This window comes from Trichoderma ghanense (genome assembly GCF_004382785.1).
Source record: "Trichoderma ghanense strain CCMA-1212 chromosome Unknown scaffold_7, whole genome shotgun sequence".
Lineage (NCBI taxonomy): Eukaryota > Fungi > Ascomycota > Sordariomycetes > Hypocreales > Hypocreaceae > Trichoderma > Trichoderma ghanense.
The window spans coordinates 993,805-1,017,003 of NW_027395670.1; the positions used below are offsets into that span (position 1 = coordinate 993,805).

The window sequence follows — 23,199 nt, forward strand, 5'->3', positions numbered from 1 at the left end:
GAACAAGCCATATACCTAATCGTCCCCCCGTCCCCCTCGTCATCCATCGCAGGCCTATAGAACGGCGTCTCCTTCAACATCCGCGCAACAACGCGAATCAAGATCCTCTCCTCATCCCACAAGCACCCACTCTCCAAACCCGCGGTATCTTGGGGCCTTGGAGAGGCCGTGGATTCATCAACGCGGAGGCGCACGGCAAATCATCCTGCCAGATGGAGTCTTCCGTCCTGCTCGAGATGTCGCTGTTGGGCGTTGTCGACTCAGTGGAGGGTACGCTGAGCAAAGGTGCCACGTCAAGGGTCGAAAGGCTCATGGGAAACTCGGGATTGAAGAAGGAGAGCTCGAAAGGGTTGTACTGCGGCTGAAAGCTATCCCAAAGCATGTCCAAGTCATCTGTGAGAGCTGCTGGAACCAAGTCTGAGGCCTCGAGAGGAGAGGCCTGCGTGTCACCGGCAGTCTTGGGCTCATCCTTTGATGCAGTTTTCCGCATAGCAGGCCCAGGACTGCCGACGGATTGCCTATGCCGACTCGATAGACGCTGGGGCTGAGCGGCCCATGTCCCTCCTCTTTGGTCAGCTTGATATGCCGTGAGAGCAGGTCCCTGAGATAGTGCAGATCAGTATCTTAAGACTCAAGCATCTGTGTCTGAGCGAGAATAAACGACACTTACTGGCGTGAAAAAGTCCGTCCGCAGATGCACCCATGGGGCTTCTCCTTGGTATCTACCCCAATTCCGCCAGGTCAGGTCATCACCAATGCGAGTCTTGAGAATTTGTGTGTACGTGTTCTCTCATGGCGACGTAGGTGCTCGGTCCTAGGGAACGTCCTGCTGCAGTATTTGCAAGGAGGCACGTTGACCTTGTGCCGCATCTTCTCTCATGCTTGCCTTGCGCCTTACACGGTGAATGGGTCAAGTGACCATTGAATCTACCTCAACTCTGCTGGAGGCCTTGGTCCAACTCAGCATGTCAGCCAAAAGGTTCGGGCACGTGACGGCTCTGTTTCCATCTCCTTGGTGTTAGAGAAGCCAGCAGTTACATGCTGACGCAACAACCGCATGCGTCCGCGGTCAATCGAGGATATTCGTATGGCCAGGTATCAAGCCGCCTTCAAGCCCGGAGCCATACTACGACTAACAAACTCATCCTGATACAGATAATATCCTCTCATCTGTATTGGCACCTTGCATTGATCTTGGTTCTCGCATCTGGCATTCCGACCCTGCGCCTGACCTGCTTCTCGCTCGACGAGGACGACATATGGAGTTTAGACACGGAAGAGCATACAATTACAACTGCATACAATGTCCAAGACCTGCGTGAGCCAGCTCTACTCATCATAAATGAAACTAGATATAATGCAAGTAATTCTACATCAATGTCGGACTCCGGGGATCGGGAGATGGCAGCAGGAGGATCCATCCGTGCTTCGGGGTTCTTTCAAGCAGCTGCATCCATGTTCAAGTCAAAAGCGGTTCACAACCACGGGCCACTACCTCGCGGCTCTCTGCTCAAGTATCTCTTTGAGTGGTCCATCGTTGCGTATACTAGTGGCACCGCTGCCTCGCGAGCGTTTGCTGCTCATAGAGTCAAGGCCAAACCCACATGAAGCCTCTACACAGTATTGCGACCATTGGCTTGGAGCGAATGCATTGAAGAGATGGGAGACGTTCTCAAAGAGTGCGCCCATGAGCAATATGCCCAAGGAAACTCTCGTCAGCCATTGCCCGCGTGCTGCCGAATGGAGCCAGCCAACATTAGGCGGGTAATCAATGAATGATCCTAAAGGGAGTCAATCTTCATAGGATGCTTTCATTTCTGATGCGGTCCGCCAATTGCTCGCAAAGCAAGTGAGCCGGCGCCCGCCTTATACAAACCAACATCTATCCGCAATACACGCAATAAAGCGCAAGCAAAAAAAAAAAAAAAAAAAAAAAAAAAAAAAAAAAAAAAAAAAAAAAAAAAAAAAAAAAGAGTCCAACCACCAAGGCAATTATGTACATTAGGCAACCCAACAATCTCGCCAATTTTCATCTTCTCTCATCCCCCCTTTGTCCCGCTCACTTGGACGCAGGCAAGCTAAAGCCCATCTCCTGCCAGGACTCAAACTCCTTCTCAATCGCCGCCAGCTCCTCCTTGAACCGGTCAATGTTGAGCTGGTACGAGTTGAGCGTCTCTTGCAGCTTGGCGTCCACCTCGTGCTCGTCAGGCGCCGCGTCGTCCGCGGAAGATGCCGCCGCCCCGTCCTTGCCCGTCACCATCTTCTTCTCTTCTTCCTCGAGCTGCTGGATCAGCAGGCTTTTCCGCCGGCGTGTCTCCTCGAGCCACTCCAGGCGGGCATCCGTGATCTTGTTGGACATCTATACGACACAACGCAGGTCAGTATGCAAAATCGTAGCGCAATCACAGCAGCTGCAACGGGCGACACTGATAGCAACCCGTAGCAAGCCACCCGCTGAGAGATTTTACGTTCTTACTTTTGTTCTTTTTGTAGGTTGGAGGGGCCTTTTTTTCTCTGTTTCCCTTTCGCAATGTACCGTACGTATAATACTTTCGCAGAGCCAAACGGATGATATGGGAAAGTATGGAAAAGGGTTAGCCTGAGGGTCTCGTTCGCAAGCTGAGAGGATCCCGCCCGACTGCCCGTTTTTCGTGTGGCTGCTAACAGTGGCCCGACCAGTGGGATGATGAAGCGGCCAGGGGGGAGGGTTACATTGAGAAAAAGGGGGGGAGGGACGAGGGGGAAGCCGATTGATGCCCAATGGCTCGAGCGGGAGGAAGGACGCGCATTAATGATAATATAGGCGATTATGCAAGCATGTGAGGCATGGGAATAGTGGAGGCTTGCATTGAGGAGGAGGCCGAGCGCTGGAGGGGGGCAAAAACGGAGCAAGGCGGAACGGGTTCCTGTTGGTTTGGCTGCGTGAAGCTATCGAGCTCAGATAGCGGGACTAAGAACTTCTACAGCAGTAGTCGAATTGACCGTTCAGTCGTTGGTCCTCCAGCTGGCTGCTCGTCTCCTCCTCAGCCTTTGATGACTGCCAAGTTCCCACGGTCAGAGTCTGGCCCGGCCCGAGCCGTGCAGAGCGTACGGCGTAGGACTGGCAACAAAGGCAAATACCACTTAGACTTCTGATGCCGGATACAGTGTGCCATGAGCCTATATCGAAACAATTGGTGATCCTAGCCGCAGGAGCTTAAAAGGCGGGCACCACTGCTAATATAGGATGCTAGAACTGCTAGTCTGCCCGGTTACAACTCAAACATCAACTCATTAGTCTGCTATAGGCATCTCCCTGACTCAAAGGCAGGGCCAGTAACGAGCCCTATGCAGCTACTTTCGCATTAACCTTGTCGGAGACGAGTTGGAAAGACTCAAGCTCCGTCCCTCAGGGCCATTCTCTCTTGTGCAAAGTCGAACCGTCATTGGCCCTAGCCTGCCGCATCTCTCACCGACATAACCCAGTTCTACGGAGGACAACACCCTGAGATCAGGGCTCGATTCCTCGCTTCGCCTACAGAAAACACCCACCAGAGCTGGTCGAGTCTACTTTATATCCATCGCAGACCGACGCCGGATGAGGCAGCGTAGAGGCGACCAAAAGTGCCGCGAAAACTCTTCTTCTTGCTGTCCTATCACGCTGCTCGACAGGCACATGCGCTTCCAACCCGCTCCAGCAGAGATGCCGAATCGCCGGCTAAGCGCAGCGCCGATCCTGGGGACCTGCTGAATCGGGCATGCAGGCCGCGGGGAAGGTTGGTGGACTTTGCCTTGTGGTCGAGATAAGGCCTTTGATACGACTGCGAGAGAGGAAGCATGGAGTTTTGGGAGAGGGGAGAAGGCCAAGAGGGAAAGACATGACCGGCCTCGACGGTTCTTTTGCTTGCTCGGCTGGAGATGCGAGACAATGGGTGGACGGGTGACTCGTATAAGACGTGATGCCCGTCGTTCTCCTCGTCTTCGAATCGCCAGGACATCAGCGGCATCTTGAATCGATCCGCAACAAAGCCAAGTTGAGCCAGTAGTTGTATACGAACTTTTTCAGAACTCATCTCAACAATGCCTTCCATGGCAAGAATTGCCCTGGCGACTCTGGCCACGATCCAGGGCGCCCATGCCTGGGGAGTCCTGGGCCACGCAACCGTCGCCTATGTAGCCCAGCACTATCTCAACGCCGCCACGGCATCATGGTAAGCAGACCTACAATCCGTAGCTGGGTGACGAAGGCAGTTCAGCTAACAGCGAGACCCAAAGGGCCCAGGGAGTCCTCAACGACACGTCCAGCTCCTACCTGGCCAGCATCGCCTCCTGGGCCGACACCTACCGCACCACGGCCGCCGGCAAGTTCTCGGCGCCCTTCCACTTCATCGACGCCCAGGACAGCCCGCCGAGCTCGTGCAACGTCGACTACGACCGCGACTGCGGCAGCGCCGGGTGCTCCATCTCGGCCATGGCCAACTACACGCAGCGCGTGGGCGACGGCCGCCTGTCCGCCGCCAACGTCGCCGAGGCGCTCAAGTTCCTGGTGCACTTTGTCGGCGACATGACGCAGCCGCTGCACGACGAGGCGTACGAGGTCGGCGGCAACGACATCGCCGTCAAGTTCCAGGGCTACAACGACAACCTGCACTCGGACTGGGACACGTACATCCCCGAGGCGCTGATAGGGGGCGACTCGCTGGCCGACGCGCAGTCCTGGGCCAACTCGCTCATCGCCGACATCACCTCTGGCGCGTACAAGTCGCAGGCCGCCAGCTGGACAAAGGGCGACACCCTCAGCGATGTCATCGGCACGGCCACCCGCTGGGCCACCGACGCAAACGCCCTCGTCTGCTCCGTCGTCATGCCCAACGGCGTGGCGGCCCTGCAGCAGGGCGACCTGTACCCGACCTACTACAACTCCGTCATCGGCACCGTCGAGCTGCAGATTGCAAAGGGCGGCTACCGCCTGGCCAACTGGCTCAACATGGTGTACGCGTCGAACATTGCGAAGCGGGAGGAGGGCTCTGTTGATGCTCGTGAGGCGTCTCCTCTGCCTGACCTCTTGGGGCGAGACTTGCTACCGGCTGCTCGTCCTGTTACGCGTGCTCAGCTTGCGAGGGCGGCCATGGAGGGCTCATGTTGCGGAAGTGGTCGGGAGCACGAGCACAAGCACTAGATGTGGTGTAAATGAGCCTGGGGATAGTAGAGACGGTGTGTATAGGGAGAAGGTATAGAAGTAAATAAGTCTTGGATAGTGTGCATAGGTAGCGACCATGGAAGAACAAAAGCAGTTGCCTTCGACGCCTCTTTTCCTTTCCCACAAGCTTCACGTGCGACTCTACGACTTGTCCAACGGTCGGGGAAGTCTGAGAGGCTTGGAGAGAGCAAGCCGACTATCGAGGGGCATCGCGCATATTTCGAAGATCCAAGTTCCATCAAATGGAAACAAGTTGCTGACAATCCTCCGATAACCAATTACTCAGCCAGATTACTTCAAGCCTAAAAGTCCCGAGAGACGGTCATGGCATCAATTCTCCTTTAGAACGACAACTCCAGTTCTTAAGTCCGTAACGCACTCCAAATGAGTTCGTATCCGCGCCCGGCTCTAGTTTCCTAGACTGATCCTTCAAAGCTCGGAGCCGCGAATCGAGTCACATTACCACTTGTGGATTTGTCACAACATGATAGCAAACCCTGTGTCTCCACGCGTGATCGAAAACTTGCGAGGGAAAATACATCATCAACTCTAGCAAAGACACGATGGATAACGCTCAACTACCCGATGGATGGGGATCGCCAGAGTCATTCCACCTCTCCCGGACCAGAGTCCACAGGGCATCCCGGAGTGGCCATCAAACGTTGCCGTTGACCTGTAAGCTCCTAGCAATTAAACGACAAATTGTATATAAAAGACAATAGACGCAACTTCCAATGTCAGTAACTCGCTTCATCTCATACTCGTAAAGCTCTCATCATGGGTCTCCTGTCCGCATTCGCCTCGACCAAGAACGTCAAAGTGTACGCCCTTCCCACGGGATGGGGACACCTGCCCGACAGGTGGATCTGGCAAGACGGCGACGACGACATAGTCAGGGTGCGCCAGCGTCTTCCCGTCTACAGCTTCCTCATCTGCCATCCCTCAGGGAAGAACATCCTCTTCGACGCCGGCCTGCCAAAGGTGAGTCTCATACAGCATCAACGAGCACGAATATTCAAGCTCCAGTCATGATAAAACTCACCACCATTCCCAGAACCTGGACGTCATCCCTCCCGTCAACCGCTCCATCAACCACATCTTCGAACCTCACGTCCCCAAAGACGCCCGCGACCTCCTCTCCGAAGGCCCCGTCTCCCCAGACTCCCTGAGCGCAATCGTCCTCAGCCACATCCACTTCGACCACATCGGCGATCCCTCCCTCTTCCCAAACGTCCCCCACATCGCCGGCCCAGGCACAAAAGCAGCCGCTCTGCCCGGATACCCCGTCGATCCCAACTCGTCAATGCTGAGATCGCTTCTCACCCGCGACAACTACACCGAGCTGAGCCGGACCGAGGACACATGGACTTCTCTGGGGCCGTTCTCGCATGCCCACGATTTCTTCGGCGACGGCAGCTTCTACGTCGTCGACACGCCGGGACATCTCCCCGGCCACGTCACCGGGTTAGCCCAGACCGGACCCGACGAATGGGTCCTCATGGGCGGCGATTCGTGCCACGCACGCAGCGTGCTCGACGGAAGCCGCCAGCTCAGTGTGGACGGGTGTCCGGGCGGAACCAGCATGCACACGGACCTGGACGAGGCGATCAAGTCCATGGAGAGGCTCAGGAAGCTGGATCAGGACGATAGCGTGTTCGTGGCGCTGGCGCATGATGCCACGCTGGAGGGCAAGATGCCCTTGTATCCCACGGCTCTGAACCGATGGCGTGAATCTGCGTGGTGGGCATCCATGAAGAGGGAGAGGGCACAAGTATTACGCCCTGCCGCATGAGAGTGATGGGCCTGGTCGATCAGGGAGACTCTCTGTCATGTGCGCGTAACTCGCATCGCATCACATGCCACTCACTAAATCCCTACAATAACCTGTACCATAAGGAGATGAAATCCCAACTTCAATACTAACTCAGCCATTCATTCCCTCATCACTCAAGTCACATGTATTAGACATACATCTCCGCGATCGTTAATCCCACATCCGTCCATGATCGTCCAGATTCTTTCCTCGATCGTCGCTCAGCTGATGCAACCTTGCGCGCCAATGCTGCAACCCCCTGCAAGCACGCACTTACACTTACATCTAAGCTTGCTCCAACCCAACAGCACACACACACACTCACATTTCCATCACCCTCATCATCAACTTGATTCGAATCACCATTCCATGCTCAAACAAACAATCTGGTATCCAACAAAACACTGAATATCAATATACAATATATACGTCCTCATCACGCTATATGCAAAATCCACCTTCACACTTCCCCCCCTAAGCATTCACCATAGCATAATAGTTAATCCCAGGCCTCTTCACAAAGCTCTTATCAACACTGCCCGCCTTCACACTCTCCTCATACGCATCAGACAACCTCGCCGCATCCTCCTCCGTAATCTTCAGCTCCGGCACCAACCCGGGCCTCAAAATCTCCGTCACAATCTGCGCCCACTCCCACGGCTCCGCGGTACCCCCCGGAAGACTGTTAAAGTACTCCCACCCCATCACGCCGCCAATCTCGCCATACTCCCTCACCAGCGAAATAATCGTATTGTTAAGGTTACTCGTCGGAATCCAGCCCGCGCCCTCCGGCGTCGTCAGCTGTCCCGCAACCACCTTCTCCGGCGCGAACCCGTTCGCCACGATGCGGTCGTAGTCGCTCGTGTCCGTCATGCTGCCGAAGCCGCTGTAGAACTGCGTGTTGTACCAGTCAATCTCGCTCCCCTGCGTCTGCTGCAGCGCCGTGTAGCTAAAGCCCGACAAGTTCGAGCTGTTCTCCAGCGCCGACGCAACAGGCGCCAGCGTGATGAGGAAATCGTCCCCGAAATCCGCCCTCAGCCTCGCCACGAGCCGGTTGATGCCCGCCTGGCTCATCGGCTGCTCCACGTCCAGGTCCATGCCCTCGAGCTGGAAGTCGACAATGACATCCCTCAGCTGCCCGTAGTAGTGCTCAAACGTGTCCGCGTCCGACGAGTCCAGCGTCTGCGAGTTAAAGGACCCGGCGGCCGCCCCGCCCACCATGCCCATGACCTTGACGCCCGCCTGCTTCATCGTGACGGTCTCGTTCCAGAGCGTGTAGAAGTGCGGGTCGTCGGGCGGGAAGTCGTTGAGGTGCACCACGCCGCCCTGGTTGATGTGGAACGAGCACACAATCAGGTGCGTCAGCGCGATGCCCTTCTCCGTGATGAGCGGCAGCATCGAGATCGGCCGGTTGCTGCTGTCGTGCGTCGTCTGGAAGTACACAATCAGGCGAGGCAGGTCCGTCGGCTCGGCGCGCGGCTGCAGCTCCTTGACGGGCACCGCCAGCGACAGCGTCGCCAGCAGGGACGCCAGGTAATAGACGGAGGCCTTCATCGTGAACCAAGGGGGGGATCGACTGGCAGGGCAGCGCAGGGCGGAAGTCGAGACACAAAGAGGCAGACGGGGGCCTCTTACAGGACGATTCCCAGTCTCTGCAGACTATCCATCAAAGCGGGAGATCGGACGCTTTATACTTGTAAGCACCATCCACATGATCCTCCTCCTCAGCCCTCCTTGCGTCCCCATTGGTATCATCACTCCCGCATAATGCTTGCTCCCTGCTGATGCCACTCCCCCAGTCATAAGAGCCACTGCATCTACTATGTAGTTGGCCCGTCCGTGCCTACCATACTATCCGTCATCTCACTCCTACACCCAACCAAGGCATCTTCCCCCTTCATTCTAGCTTCGAAATATAACAACATCCAAGCATCATCCATACAACATACACGTCCACCATACAAGGCACTCATTCGGCCCTATCGGCTCGCCAAGGAACCCCCATTCCTCCCCTCTCCTCTACAAAAAGTGACGAAAGGGGAAACCCACTCACAAAAGCGCCTCTTCAATCATCCTCCCCCCTCCCAGGAAAAAAAGAAATCAATAGTCCGCACGGCATAGCATAAACAAGATTCCAATATAAGCCTTTAGCCATGCTTTGTGATAAGTCAAAAAATCCCAGCTTCTCCCTTGGGAATACCTCGGACGTCCCTAATCCATGCAACCTTCCCGTCTCGGCAATGCGCCAAGAAGGGGAGCCACTCACCAACATGAAAGCCCTCAAGGGACCATCCATCCCACGTATGTTCCGTCCGCAAACGGGAGAGGCGGAGAGGGGAAGAAGAAGAAGAAGAAGAAGAAGGAGAAGAAGAAGAAGAGAAATGAAAGAGAAAGGATGAAAGTGAAAAGAGGCGGCGCTTTTGCCGGGTCTCGTCCCAGCGAGAAGGGATTCGGAAGAGAAGGGAGAGACAAGAGCCGGCTGTCATCTGATAGGACGAGGCCGGTTTATGCTTGGGCCAAGGTTGCATCTCATGCCTGAACCTTGTAGTCCTGAGTCCAATTAGCCGTCGCCGCCCGCTTTAACCTCGACGATGGCGCCCGTCCGCCTGTGCGCCATCGCCATGGCTGGCTAGGGAGCTCGTGTATAGGCGGTTCTAGTACCTACCTAAGCCAGAGCAAAAAGGGGAACATGGCCAGCATTCTTCGTACCTTAGCTATATGTAATACGTTATACGTACTTCACTCGCAACATACCGGGCGGGACGGAGCAGAGCATGGCAAAGCTTCCAAGAAAAGGGCAAGCATGCAAGGAGAGCATGCCAGTATGACAAGGCGGCACTTCGCTTGCCCGATCTAACTCGCACCGGGCGCTTGAACCCTGCCGACCAATCCCGGTCCTGGGCCGGCTATGATCCATGTGAGTCTTGGAGCTGAGTCTGGATTGTCTTGCAAATGCTTCGCTGTTTCGCTATAGCAATGTCAATGTCTCATAGTACTAGATACAAGCATGTACTATCGGGCAAAAGAAGGACAATGGAAAGGATGAGAGAGACAGATGAAGACAGAGAGAGGAAGACAGAGGTGGGCAGAAATAAATAGAGATGGAACAAATAGAAACAGTTGAGAAAGGCAGCACTGCCGGCCGTGCTTATTGCCCCATTGCAATCGTCCTCACCTGGACCGGGAGGTCCAAACCATGAGCCTTCACCTCGAATTTCTCCAAGAGCTTCTCCAAGACCTGGCACGACAGCTTGGCCGACTTGACCATTTCCTCGTTCGAGACATTCAGAGGTGGAGGCGTTTGCACCTCCTCCCTCACAATGGCGGACAGGATCACGCCTTGGGCCTCGAGCTGCCTCAAGATCGCTTGGTTCTGCTTCAAGACTTTGCGTAAAAGGGTGACGTGGGCGAGCTGAATGCCGAATCCTCCGGGATAAGTGTCACTACTCGGTGGCTCCGTTGCGGATGCGGATTCGCCGTCCCTCTTCCTGGCAGCTCCGTTGCCGCTCTTTGTCTTCTTGCCACGATGCTCCGGCATCTTGCCCTTTTGCTTCTGCTTCTGCTTCTTGTCTGCTTCCTCCCTCTCCTTGCGCTCCAGGGCCCGTCGTTCGCATTCGTGAGAGCGATGGACAGAATAGAGGGCGTCGATATCGGCCGACTGCCAATGGAGATTCATGTATACCGACACCATCCTCTGCAGCCTCGAATGGGCCTGTTCCGATCGAGGCGCCGCCATTGCATCAGCCAGGGCTTCGTCCCGTCAAAGGGCGTCAACTCACCTCGATCGCTTCAGCCGGGTCCTTGATACCCCCGACCATAGCCTGTAACGCCTGGTGGCGGGCGATTCGTAGTTGAGAGGCCACGGCCTCGGTAGGCGTGTAGCCACCCTGCCATTGTGTCAATCTCTTGCCCATCGTTGCGCAACCATTTGGAGAGCTGACCTATGTGCACTCTTTGCCATCGTACAAGCACTCGACGCAGCCTTTGGCCCCGTTGTCCTTCCCTGATATCATGTCAGCACAGCAAGCATCACGGCCAGAGTAAACAACGGGCAGTCAGTCCGTCACCGACGCATACAGATATAGTTCAAGCACAGTCGCGTGGCATCACCATCTTGGATGAGAAACAAGCATCGTAGGCAGGGCGCCGCGCTAGAAATTGTCAACGCCAGCAAGTATCTGGCATACCGCACCCAGCAGAGTGGAGGTCGAAGACGCACTTCATTGCCAAGCGGCTCAAGGAATAGGAAGGATCATAGACGTTAACCATGTCATCCCACCTCACCGCAGATGTGGCCGCTGCCGCCTCTGCCGCTATCGCCTTTGCTGCCGCTGCCACCTTGTGTTGCTCACAGAGGTTCGGTTTCGAGCACTTGGGGGGGTCCTCAGGATGCGGCGTTGTGTTGGCAATGACAAGGGCTTCACTGTAGTTGGAGATGAAGACTTGTAGGTTATCAGAAAGCGAGGCTTGGCTGGAGGGAGGCATGGTGGCCAGTGGAAAGAGAGAATGTAATATAGAAGCCCGTCGTTGGTGCAAGACACGGAACGAACGAAAGCGTGCAAGTGCTAAAAGGACGTAACAACTATGAGATGAGGATATGTGGTAGAGACTAGTTGCAAGAGATGGAAGAGAGAAAATGGCAGCGTTATGTTGAGCTAGGCATGCCACTGCCTCTTTATCCTTTTAAAAGAGCATCTCGGAAGGAGGGACGATGCCTGCAGGGAAACAAGAATTGGAGCAGGAACCATACAAGAAGACGGCGCTATATAGTGCTGGTAAAGAATATTATACCCGAGGTGAATGATAGTAGAAAGTAGCGATATGATTATGTCTTCGGAATCGCAGCGGTAGTAAAACTATAGATTATAAACAGAGACTGCATCATAACCGCATGAGCAGGCATTATAATTATAAACAGATGGAACAAAAAAAACAGAGCAACAATCAGGTGCTTGTTGTGAAGCCCTCTGATGGTATTCACCCGCAATCTAAATCGCACTGCGTTGTGCAGTCTTCACGTCTAACTAATGACTGACGGAACCTCTCCCGCATCATGGTTGAAAAAGAAAAGAAAAGCAATATAGACCCCATACGCCATAACTAACCCCATGGAAGCGCTCTGGCATCCCACGATTTCCCTCTTATTCACATTAACATCTCATAACTGTAAGCCTTTTCCGCTCCCGGTGGGTAACAACCCTCGAGTTGGTGTCTAAATCGTCATCATCGTCCGCTGTGGTCATCCACTTAGACCTTGCCGAAGATGGACGTCATCAGAACCCGGGTGACACGGTACGGGTCGGCGTTGGAGGCAGGGCGGCGGTCCTCAAAGTAGCCGCAGCCGCGGGCGGCGGTCTCGCGAGGGACACGGATCGAGGTGCCACGGTTGGCGACGCCCCAGCTGAACTTCTCCATGGAGCCCGTCTCGCAGTCGCCGGTGAGGCGCTGGTCGTTGTCCTCGCCGTACTCGCCGAGGCACTCGATGTGGTGAGGCTCGAGAGCCTTGAGGGCCTCCTCGATGTACTTCATGCCGCCCTCGGCGCGCATCTCCTTGGTGGAGAAGTTGGAGTGCAGGCCGCTGCCGTTCCAGGGGCCCTTGATGGGCTTGGGGTGCAGGGAGACCTTGGCGCCAAACTCCTCGGCGATGCGCGACAGGAAGAATCGGGCAATCCACAGCTGGTCGCCCATCTCGATGCCGGTGCAAGGACCGACCTGGAACTCCCACTGGGCAGGGAGAACCTCGGCGTTGGTTCCGGAGATGTTGATGCCGGCATCTGGACAAGAAGCTGTATTAGCCTGTGTTCGAATGGGACAGCAGAGTATCAAGCAGAGCAACTTACAGAGACAGGCCTTGTAGTGGGCCTCGACAACGTCACGCAGGACGACCTTGCCAGCGCCTACACCACAGTAGTAGGGGCCCTGACTGTATCAAAGGCGTCAGTAAAACGATCATGGGCGCAACAGGCGGCAACGGGGTGACATACGGAGCAGGGAAACCACCAACGGGCCAGCCATAGGGTCTGTCGTCGGAGTCGAGGAAGGTGTACTCCTGCTCGAGACCGAACCAGGGCTCGTGCTCGGCGTGAGCCTCCATGACCTTGGCGCACTCATGGCGGAAGTTGTACTTGTTGGGGGTGCCGTCGGGGTTCCAGCACTCGGCGAGCACGATGATATTGGGAGAGCCGCGGAAGGGGTCGTTGAAGACGGCGCAGGGGCGCAGGTAGACGTCTGAGTCGTGGCCGAGGGCCTGGTCGGTGGACGAGCCGTCGAAGTTCCAGACGGGCAGGTCGGCGACTTCGTACTTCTTGTCCTTGAGCTCGGGGAGCGTCTATTCGAGCATCCAACGTTAGCAGCAGAACAGAGACGATCGCGATGTACGTTGCGCGAGATGGTTCATCATGGCGTCACCCCTTCTCCCGCCTTGGCCTCCTTTCTCGCCGCCCACGACGATCCGTGCCAATACCCGACGCTGGCCGAGTCATACGGGGCGACGCAAGTTACGGACGAGGCGGAGCGGGTCTCCCGTATTCCGCGTTTGGTAACAGAGAGGCCAGGGATGTTCTTGGGGCTATTTCTGGAAGCGGCGAGGCTCAGCTCGGCGGAGAGGGAGACACGAGTTTTGAATTCGTCCCTGCCGTCTCCGCAAACAGCCAGGCCCTGAGCCAGGAATCAGGTACCGCAGAAGCATCACAGCCAGAGAAGAGCGCCGTGAGCGACCCTCGCCCTGGATCTGTCTCTCCTTGTGGTCTCTGAATTCCAGTTCTCAAGCCACACCAAAGACGCTTCTTGTGGCGTCCTGTTGGCTCCGTTGCCCCGCCACCAAAAAACCGGGACAAATCGGGGGGGTTGCATGCGCCATGCAGGACGATGCACAATGCAGCCGACAGGGGTCGAGATAACGAAGAGAGGAAGTGGTACACACCCTTGATTTTGATCGAGTTCCGCCGGTTGAGTCGATCCAGACGTACTCGGCCATGATCTTGCCCTGCTGGTCGAGCTTGAGATACTTATTCAGCTGTGAAGGGCGCAAAGTCAGCATTGTCGCGTCTCGATTGCGTGGTTCGTCGGCGGAGAGGGAGGAATTCGTACAAGCTCAGTTCGAGACGTTGAGATCTGTCGGTTGGCCTGTTGACGTAGAAAGTCAGTAACGAGGTGGGACATGTGCGGGATAGAGTCTGTAGGAATGGAGCAAGACTCACCATGATGGGCGGTTGTGTGTGGTGATGAGGGAGAGGAAAGAGAGAAACGACGGGATGGAAATGAGGTGAATGCGAGTGAATGCGAATGGATGCAGTTCAAACAAGCTGTTGGATACTATGCTCAAGTAGAGGGAGAGAAGAGAGATCGAAGCGCGAAAGACGCCACGGGCGACGAGGTTTATGTATCCCCCAGCTGGAAGCAGCAGCACTTGAGATTCTCACCCGTGGGCGGCGCTATGGCAGGAGAGAGTCAGACAGGCACTGTGCGGTACTGTGTAAGGATGTACTGCCTCGTCGTCGTCCTTCTGGTTTGGGTCCCTCGTTTGGTTGGACACTTTCGGAAGATGCCCTCGTCAAGGTGGTCGACGCAATCATAACCGGCGCTGCCAACCAAACCCTTTTGATTATCGCAACCGGTTCCTATCTTCGACTCTATCGTCGATGAAGCCAGATATTACTGGGATGCCCAATACCGACAGTTGCTTCCTTTCGTTCGTCTACTGAGTTTGCCTGATCACTGCCATCTGCCTCCTCGACTGGCATCTGCAAAATACAAGCAGCAGTCAGGTACATACAGTAGGTACCTCATCGTCGAGCCATCTCACAAGTCTTGCTCCATTCGCCCACAACTTGCCCCCGTATCGTCACACATTGTGGAGTGGTCGAGTATGGAGTTGCTTTGCCACATGAGGACCGGGTCCTGTTATCTTGGTGCCACCTCTTGAGTAGTCCGGCCCTGGTGGATGGGGCCCGGTTATCGCGTGGTAGCGGTACGGAAACAAGGAGGCCAGGCCCAGCTGCGGCATCGCGATCTGCCTGTACTTGTACTTCGATTGCATCACGGGTGTTCCTGTGCGCAATGGCTTGCAGGTCAAACGATTCCTGTTTGCCAGGCAGGTTGATCCAGAAGCTCTGTAGAAGAAAGCAGGCAGCGCTACGTACTTTGCTCGACCCTCTTCTTCCCCGTCTGATTTCGTCGAGTCAGAACCACCTCTTCTTCCGGACCTCTCAAACTGACATACACACCTACTACGAGTACTATGTATAGCCATCCATCTCTCCCCAGCCCAGCATTTGAAAGGTATTATTAGAAACTCGTTCCATCGGTCCAGACTTTCCCCCCTTCCCCCAAACCTCTCTCGTCAGAAGCTCTCAAAAACTCAAAAAGCAATCGTAAATTGCCTGTACTTTTGCCTCCGTCATCGGTACTTGTGCTGCCAGTCAGCTCGCCCTCCCGGCTACACTGTACGAGTACCTACAAGGCCCTCCCCATCCCGCAAAAAAAAGTACAAGTACCTCGAGTCCCTGATAAGGGGGCTCAGCCAGAGGCCGGTGGTGGCTGCTCGACCGCTAGTCGGGGCCGGCTCTGGGCTCTGAGTGGCTGCACGCCCGAAGGCTTTGCTCATTGAATCGTGTCATTAGATTCTCGATTGTCGGGGAGGAAGATGGAGTTACATGAAAAACACCTCACGGAAAAGGAACTCGCGCTTCCAGGCGGGCTTGGGCCAGTGAACCTGCTCCGATTACCATCCGATGACTTGCGATATGACTGTCCGGGCCTGCTTCATTTCACTATCTGCCTAGCATTTTGACGATCTGGAACTGCGGAGTTGCTTTGCAGGGTCTGATCAGTCTGCTTCTGCATCGTTGGGTACGCGCCGTCAGTCTGACTGCATCCGAATGCATGTGCTCGCTGGCTGGGGATGACTTGACTGCATTCTTGCTGTTGCTGGTGTACCAGTACCACTTCTCCCTACGTACAATACGATACCGGCAGTCCTGCAGCGATTATCCGTAATCTTGATTCCTAGTGGTACATACGGTTAATAGTTGGCCAGCCAGATCTCACGAAAAGGGTCGGTCGAGAAGCAGCCACTCAGCCGTCGCGAACCCGGGGCTGTGCGCCCCGGCCAGCTGAGCTGAGCCACTGCTCCGAGGCAGAAGAGAGAGTGGCTTTTGGCACTGTGATTGAATGAACTTGGAAAGTCGCTCGGAATCATGCGAGAGAACTCAAACGACGCGTCCAAGCGACGGCGTTTCCGCGCCTTAGCTCAGGCACTCGCGCCTCCCTCCCATGAGACCTGCATATCCAGTACCTCTAGGCACTGATACGGTGCTCCGTACGGACTGACGAGGTCGACTTGGCTGGCACTTGGCGGTATCACGGGCCACCACGCATCTCACAGCTGTGCCTGTTTCGAGGCGGTGGCATGAGCCGCGAACCAAGCTTCCACGTATTTTTGGTTTTCTTTTACGTTATGATTTAGGCGCTGGATCGAATCGGCTTATGCCGAGTGTACGATATGTCAGGGACGTGTCACCAAGCATGGCTGCCGGTACGACGGCGGGAAGCACGAGAGGCACAGTAGCACCGGCTGCTATCTATCTGCCGGGTCCAGGAGAAGCTTCGATGCATCATCAGGGAGCAAAAAAAGGAGAGGAGGCAAGGCTTTCGCGATTGTTTGTACGTACGAGATATGCGGCGCCGTGGCCCGTTCGGCCGCTGAGGGCATCGTATCGCATCGCATCGCATCACGAGGATCCCCGTGAGCGGGCTTTCGGCTCCGTGCCCACTGTACAGCCGTCTCTGGCCGTGTGCGTCCGCAAGCGGCAGTCTGACATGTGAGCACAGTGCAGAGGCCGCCTCCCAGCTTTGTAAGTAGTATCTTATCCCGACTTCTAGCCATGTCTCCAAGCAAAAAGGGAGAGGGACGAACAAAGAACGTGAATCCGAGGAGACGGACGATCCCAGCTTGGCTTCTGTTTCGGCCCCTCGCTTTCGGCTGCAGTTTGAGCCGCTTGGGCAGCCAGACAGGAGAAAAATCGACCGAGCCCGCGGATGTTGTTGCAACGTTTGGGCTCCCTGCTTGCGGCAACAGGGGAATTAAGACCTCTTTGAGAATGCCGCCCGTTGGGCTACATGTACGGCTAATGGGCAGAGGCATGTCCACCAACGATTGGAGGCAGAAATGCCAGAGACAGCCTTGCGAGCGCGAGCCAGTGGTAGCACATGCAGAACCAATCCCTTCCAACTGCCTCGTCGTCTCTTCCTCTCCCCCCTGTCCACCATCACCACTGTATACAACACCTTGGCATGGCTTCACGAAGGCAGCTAATCACACCCGCTTCCATCCAGGCCAATTCCTCCTCGAATTTCTCGCGATCTCACCTCGACCAACTGCCATATCGACAAGAACATCGCAGACCTGCTCCGTACCGTACCCGATCGACGCCACAGCCACGGAGTACAAAGATCAAGACTTTCTCTAGCCATGTCCCCGAGAGGCTCATGACACACTAGCCGCCACATTCCAGGGTCTTCTTATCGCCCGCTGCTCATTGGCTGCTCATCCCCGGATTCTTCCTAAGGATGTTCCTCCATAAACTTCACCAACAGCATCTGGCGCACCCACACGCACACACAAACTTGAAGGAGAAGCAGAAGAAAAAAAAAATCAGAACAAGGGCTGACCCCGACTTTCTAGCCGCCGGTGGGGGCCCTTGATAGTGATCCCTGGTGAAGAATCATCTTGTGACGCGCAAAAAGCCTCCCCCAGACCCCCCCGAAATCGCTCAGCGGAGCGGGAGGGAGGTCCCATCTCCGGGAACGGGTCCGTCTTCTTGAGGCTTGTCGCGCAGCTGCAGTCTCTTTAACGCGTGGGGAAGAAGGGAAAGCGATTTTGACTTGCCTGAATTGCAATTTTTCCGGTTCGTCGGCTGCTCTCTCTCTGTCTCTGCTAGTAGTACCTGTATATCGCCGAGGACATGCGTTTCTGCAGATGTAACGCATGCCTCCCACGCAGCGAATTCACCCCCCAAGTATGGAAAAATTCTATTATTCCTGACGGCCCCCAAGGCTTGATACGCCTCAATCTTTGAGCGAATGTAACATGTAAAAAGAATGCGCGGTACCGAGTACAAAGGATGTGCTTGAAGCCATCGTTACGTGACCTCGCGACACCACATTGATACGATCCGGTCCGATCAAACATGACAGGATTCCCAGTGACAGGCCTCCACTTGAGCGGGCTATCCCGGCACGGCGAACCCCAAGCCAACCAGACAGCCTGGAAAAGTCTTGTGTCACACGTCGGGGGAGAGAAACCCCGTGAATGCTTCACGAGGAGCAAAAGACCCCTTCGATGAAGCAATCGTCCATGGCAAATCCGGATAATGCATCTGCCGATCCGGGGTTCTTGATGTGCTTATGGCATCATCAGCGGCCCATCAAGATCCGGGCCCTTGGATTCGTTGAAGCCTGTTTGGACACATGCAGTGGCGAAAACACGAACGACATCGAGGGGCCGGTTCAGCCACTCAGCAAGGCCAGTCAGCAAGCCATTGAGGCGTAGGGCAACGGTCGTACGAGAGAGAGCCGGGCTAATTATTATTTTCAATGTCTGTTGTAAAACTATGTTCCCTCTGTGTTTGCTTATTGGGAGTAAAGTAGTGCCGGTTAGTTTTGTGGTGTCGTTGTTGTCGGCTATGGAGGACATGGATCACAGATTCGCATGATATGTTGCTGTCCCTGTGTCCGCTCGTCTTGCCAATCTGTCGTTGAGAAGCGCTTCAACGTCATGGCAACGGACTACGACACGATAGGCACTACGATCGAAACTGAAATCAGGTTTCTACACAAACAGTAGGAACCCATTGATGATGAAATATCGTTGCCATCCAGAAAACTAATGACTAACAATATCCGCCCCCTTGTCCTCTAAGCCAAAAAGTGTCATACGCGTATCGTCCGTCAAACCAGCAGGATCTCATCTCTCCCCGTCCTCCCAATAACGCGGAGTCAGCCCTGCCTCGCCGTTGTGTATGTAATGTCAGCCCTTGTGGGAGAAAGTTTTCGTTCTACTTTCAGACTCAACAGGCGAGATCCGGCTCATCGGGGCGAACGATGGTTCCCCCCTGCTAATCGTTGCTAAACGGAGCCATTTGCTGTTAGAGCTTACTTCCGACAACCCTCTTCTGCGATGCTTCATTTCGCGCTGTTAGAGATTGAAGAGGAAGTTGGCTCGGGAATGCTCGCTCTTTGCTCATACAGCTGCATATCCAGGAGTTCGATTCCTCATTTCCTTTCCAGGGAGCCGTTTTCTTTCCGAGTCTCGATTGCGTCTGTAGGGTGAGATATCATGCATCAAAGATGACTACCCTAACACACCGTGGCGTCCCCCGTCAGCATCATGTCCTGGCTCTCGGTGGCCTAGTCCAAGGCTTTCTCGATTAATCACTAATCAGCCCTTGTAGTTGAGTTCTTGCTTTTCCAAGTCCGAGATATCGGTGCATCGTGTCATCGGATTCCAGCCCGATCGGAGCTGCTCTGCTGCCCAGGCTGACTTTACAGCTGGGGCAGCCGATGCCCTATGCCCCTGTTACCGTAATCCGGATTATTCCAAGTCAAGGTTTTAGTTTATTAGTTTGTCTGGGGGATACATATATAGGAGGTCGTAGATTGTCTTGTTTGGTTGCTGGATAGTCATGATTTGACATACATATCTCAATATAACAAGAAACGAGCGTCTTCTGGGCCTTTGACGATCTAAGCAGTCAAAAATATCATGTCTCGCCTCATTGATAGACTTCCCACCCCAGAGAAGGTGAAGGAGAAGAAAGTCATTGTCTTCAGCCGCAGCCGGTACGCTACCTTGGCTTGTTTGACCCCATCCATCTCGCAGTATCTCTAATGCCCGACCAATGCCAGTGTCGGAACATTCTCTCTATACCAGGCCCTCAACAAGCTCGGCTACTCAGCCTATCACATGTACGAAGTCGTTCTCCAGGGAACCACCCACCTGGCCATCTTCGAAGAGGCCATCCGCTGCAAATATCAAGGCGCCGGGAAGCCGTACGGCAAGGCTGAGTTTGACAAGTGGCTCGCCAACTACGATGTACGTTGAAAGCCGTCAAAAATCAAATACGCGTTACTAACAAGCTTCTTGAAAGGCAGTTGTCGAGATCCCGCAGTTCTTCATCGAGGAGTTCATCGAGTTCTATCCGAATGCAAAGTTCATACTCGTCGAGCGCGACGCAAATGCCTGGGAGCGGTCGATGAACAATACTATTGCCGGCATGTTCAAAGCTTGCAACTCCTTCCCCATCACCTTGACTCAATACTTTGACCCGTGGGTCAAGGCGTTTGTCGGTCTTCACATTGCCTTTGAAGAAGTCATGTTTCACAACAAGGGCATAAAAGGCGGCATGGAACAGGCAAAAAGGGACTGCGTTCTCGAGTATGTCTACTCTCCCTCTCCTTCTTCCCCCCATTGGATAACGCTGAGTAGCTAACGCAAGATGTGACATTTCAGTGGCCAAAAGGTCAAAAGTCTAGTCCCAAAGGACCAACTCCTTTGTTGTACCCTCGAAGGCGGATTTGGCTGGGAGCAAATATGTCCCTTCCTCGACAAGGACATCCCCAAAGACCCGTACCCCATTGGCAACGCGCCTGCGCAATTCCAGAAGCTGGTTGACCGAGTTATTACTCCTCAGATCAAGGCTTCGATGGTAAAGGCAGCTGGGGCACTTGTGGTGCCGCTGGTGGGCGTAGGGATGCTGGCGTATATGAAGCGGCGATGAGGGGAGTATCGGGGCTGTGGTCTCTTTACGTCGTTTATGTTGCGAGCTGGCTCGGTAGTCCGATGCAGTTTCCTAGGAAGATGGGTAGTTAGTCCAGTTGAATCGGGGCGCGGTAGCAATAACTGGGTATATCCCTTGCTTGTGGCATCATGAGATCAAGCTTCTCCTCAATCGATCTGGCAGCTTCGGGGGTTTAAAGAGTCAGTGTCCTGATTGTCCTGTTCTTCAGATTCCTCTCTTCCTTGCCCTTTGGCACTGTCACATCCGTCTCGCAAGATACCTCCAACCCCTTGCCCTACCAACCAAGCATCCAGGGATCCTCTTCAATCATTTTGCAACTGTCACTGCAATATATGACATACCCTGATCATTCAGGTCTGGACGTACTTCCGTCGCAAAATACCTACCTCCCTATTGTCATTTCAGGTAGAGCACGCGTACCCGCAAAGCCTCTCTGAGCCTCGATCCGCGTAGCTCTTGACGAAGAACCCGTCAGATTGTACGTAACACTGATACTCTCCGTCCAGCGAATGTGAATACCGTGCTGGCTGCGAAACAAGTTTGAATAATAACGCATATTCCAAGCGAGGTGAACAAAATCTGGGCAAAAAGTGAACTTGAGGCGTCTCTGTGCGGTGAAGGCCGCCTGGCAGAACAGACCTGTAGGGCATTTCCCTCGTGGCAGCTGCCGATATCTGCCCGTCTGCTCAAGCCATCTCCCATCTTCCATCCTCTAACCTTCACTATAAAGCAACTTTTCTCTGCTCGTCCAAATCTCCGCATCAAACAGATCTATTTTTCCTGCGCTTCTTCTCGCGAAGTCTTTTCGTTCTTCACCCACCCCCCCTTTTTCTGAAGATCTTTGCATCAGCCAAGTGTTCCTCCTTTCCCCCACCTCTAGCCATGCACCAGCAAAAGGTCAAGGCAAGCCTCAAGGCCCTCCGAACCCTCAAGGAGATTGAGCGCGAGCTCAAGCTCTTTGGCCTCACCAACCAGGGCGCTGCAGCCATCGTCCGCCTTGCCAATACCTTCAAGAGTGCCCGCAAGCTCCGTGCCTCGCACATCCTCCTACTTACTCCTGGCCGACGCCTCCACCCGCCGTCTCCTCTCTCCCTGCACGTTTGGAACCAGGACGAGATCGAAGATGAGCTTCCTGCTTCTGCTGGTCCTTGCGGCGAAGAGGCGACTGAGGATGCCTCCTCTTCCCGCGAGGACGAGGCTTCCCACTCTGCTGAGGAGGCTGTTACTGTTGGTCTCCCGCCCGCTTATTCTTCTTGCAGCACTTCGGAGACGGCTCTTCCTCAGGGGTCGGCTCTTGTCGACTTTTTTTGGCTGACTCCTCTGATCTTCTTGGGAGAGGAGTCAGACGACGCTGTCCACAATGCGTTCATTTGAGCATGGTGGAATCGTCCTCGCTGACCGACATTACCTTCACAGTCAGTTATTTGATTTCTTTCGCGCGATCCTGCCCTCGAAATCCATTTCGGCCGACATCGCTCTGCCTTTTCCTGAAGCTAAAACCAAGGCTGAAGCTGAAGACGACGAAGAGTGACGGACCCTCGAACAAGAGCAGAAATGGGAAGGGGGCGGTGATGGAACAATGAATATCGCCAGTCAAGGAGGACAATGGGAAGGAATCTTGTCGTTTATCATTTTGGCGTTCGGGGCGGATCTTTCTTTACAGGTTTAGCTACGGAGAGCAGCTTGAAAGCCCACTGGGGCGGGTTCACTTATCATGCAATTATGTCTTCTAAGACTTGTAGCTCTGACAACACATGGCTGGCTATTTCGTCCATCTCTTCCCTTCCGCTTTACTATCACTTGAATGCGTAGGAAGTTGTAGAGAAAAGGTGTGGCAGCTGTGGCAGGCTCGTCACTGTTCTTCCTCTTGGGACCGACTCCTCGGTCAGAGCCTCCATGAAGCAAACGCCACCGATTTGGGCGTGTTCGAGATATTTGGGCAGCAGCATGCGCGACCTTGATTCTATGACAGCGGTATAGGCCACTCTAGCTCGTGCGTCTCCGAGAAAGGAGTGAACCAAGTCTTTGGGAGGCTCTTCATGTTTCCTAGAACCTCGGCCGCTGGGAATTGGCCGAAAATCTCGAGCACTCTGTGTTTAGGGAGTCTTGACTTTCGCAGGCAGCCTGGTCAATCTTCGGCTCTCATGATGGTTTCGGCATCGCAACGGGAGGACAAGATAAGGTAGCAAGATGCTCCATGACTTCGAGATGGAATTTAAAGAACCAGTCTGTCCCCCCTTGGTCTGAAAGACGTACGCGTTTTCGATGGTTGGCTCGGTCAAGTGATGCTGGAGACATTGCTTGGCGCAGGGCTGTTGGATTTGATTTGGAATTCTCTGTGTCGAGGTGATTCCGTCACTGTTCGACTGTCAACAGGATCACTCGTGTTTGGGGGGTATCGCTTCGTG

At 54.5% G+C, this 23,199-nt stretch overlaps 11 protein-coding genes across 11 annotated transcripts; 5 read left to right on the forward strand and 6 right to left on the reverse strand.

Annotated features, from left to right (window-relative positions):
* Positions 1-97: 97 nt before the first annotated feature.
* Positions 98-967, reverse strand: CCMA1212_006470 (uncharacterized protein; the record flags this gene model as incomplete). The annotated part of the gene is made up of 3 exons (XM_073703691.1): positions 98-601; positions 671-763; positions 932-967. The coding sequence occupies 3 exons, from the start codon at positions 965-967 to the stop codon at positions 98-100; spliced, it is 633 nt and encodes a 210-aa protein (XP_073557926.1).
* A 410-nt stretch (positions 968-1,377) lies between these two features.
* On the forward strand, positions 1,378-1,608 carry CCMA1212_006471 (uncharacterized protein; the record flags this gene model as incomplete). Its single annotated transcript, XM_073703692.1, has 1 exon — positions 1,378-1,608. The coding sequence occupies one exon, from the start codon at positions 1,378-1,380 to the stop codon at positions 1,606-1,608; it is 231 nt and encodes a 76-aa protein (XP_073557925.1).
* Positions 1,609-2,059: 451 nt separating this feature from the next.
* On the reverse strand, positions 2,060-2,359 carry CCMA1212_006472 (uncharacterized protein; the record flags this gene model as incomplete). Its single annotated transcript, XM_073703693.1, has 1 exon — positions 2,060-2,359. One exon carries the CDS (start codon positions 2,357-2,359, stop codon positions 2,060-2,062), a length of 300 nt encoding a protein of 99 aa, XP_073557924.1.
* Positions 2,360-3,546: 1,187 nt separating this feature from the next.
* CCMA1212_006473 (uncharacterized protein) lies at positions 3,547-3,951 on the reverse strand (the record flags this gene model as incomplete). The annotated part of the gene is made up of 1 exon (XM_073703694.1): positions 3,547-3,951. A coding segment is annotated over one exon (405 nt), but the record flags the coding sequence as incomplete, so codon positions are not given.
* Positions 3,952-4,059: 108 nt separating this feature from the next.
* Positions 4,060-5,158, forward strand: CCMA1212_006474 (uncharacterized protein; the record flags this gene model as incomplete). The annotated part of the gene is made up of 2 exons (XM_073703695.1): positions 4,060-4,190; positions 4,255-5,158. 2 exons carry the CDS (start codon positions 4,060-4,062, stop codon positions 5,156-5,158), a joined length of 1,035 nt encoding a protein of 344 aa, XP_073557930.1.
* A 405-nt stretch (positions 5,159-5,563) lies between these two features.
* On the forward strand, positions 5,564-6,971 carry CCMA1212_006475 (Cytochrome P450 monooxygenase mpaDE; the record flags this gene model as incomplete). Its single annotated transcript, XM_073703696.1, has 3 exons — positions 5,564-5,567; positions 5,949-6,160; positions 6,234-6,971. The coding sequence occupies 3 exons, from the start codon at positions 5,564-5,566 to the stop codon at positions 6,969-6,971; spliced, it is 954 nt and encodes a 317-aa protein (XP_073557929.1).
* Positions 6,972-7,466: 495 nt separating this feature from the next.
* Positions 7,467-8,546, reverse strand: CCMA1212_006476 (uncharacterized protein; the record flags this gene model as incomplete). The annotated part of the gene is made up of 1 exon (XM_073703697.1): positions 7,467-8,546. The coding sequence occupies one exon, from the start codon at positions 8,544-8,546 to the stop codon at positions 7,467-7,469; it is 1,080 nt and encodes a 359-aa protein (XP_073557928.1).
* A 1,594-nt stretch (positions 8,547-10,140) lies between these two features.
* On the reverse strand, positions 10,141-11,477 carry CCMA1212_006477 (uncharacterized protein; the record flags this gene model as incomplete). Its single annotated transcript, XM_073703698.1, has 3 exons — positions 10,141-10,704; positions 10,772-10,879; positions 11,277-11,477. The coding sequence occupies 3 exons, from the start codon at positions 11,475-11,477 to the stop codon at positions 10,141-10,143; spliced, it is 873 nt and encodes a 290-aa protein (XP_073557927.1).
* Positions 11,478-12,239: 762 nt separating this feature from the next.
* On the reverse strand, positions 12,240-15,243 carry CCMA1212_006478 (Glutamine synthetase; the record flags this gene model as incomplete). Its single annotated transcript, XM_073703699.1, has 7 exons — positions 12,240-12,766; positions 12,833-12,915; positions 12,977-13,320; positions 13,915-14,007; positions 14,454-14,623; positions 14,650-14,734; positions 14,842-15,243. The coding sequence occupies 7 exons, from the start codon at positions 15,241-15,243 to the stop codon at positions 12,240-12,242; spliced, it is 1,704 nt and encodes a 567-aa protein (XP_073557922.1).
* Positions 15,244-19,755: 4,512 nt separating this feature from the next.
* On the forward strand, positions 19,756-20,770 carry CCMA1212_006479 (uncharacterized protein; the record flags this gene model as incomplete). Its single annotated transcript, XM_073703700.1, has 4 exons — positions 19,756-19,832; positions 19,899-20,085; positions 20,141-20,427; positions 20,503-20,770. 4 exons carry the CDS (start codon positions 19,756-19,758, stop codon positions 20,768-20,770), a joined length of 819 nt encoding a protein of 272 aa, XP_073557921.1.
* Positions 20,771-21,673: 903 nt separating this feature from the next.
* Positions 21,674-22,165, forward strand: CCMA1212_006480 (uncharacterized protein; the record flags this gene model as incomplete). Its single annotated transcript, XM_073703701.1, has 1 exon — positions 21,674-22,165. One exon carries the CDS (start codon positions 21,674-21,676, stop codon positions 22,163-22,165), a length of 492 nt encoding a protein of 163 aa, XP_073558075.1.
* Between the last annotated feature and the right edge of the window lie 1,034 nt (positions 22,166-23,199).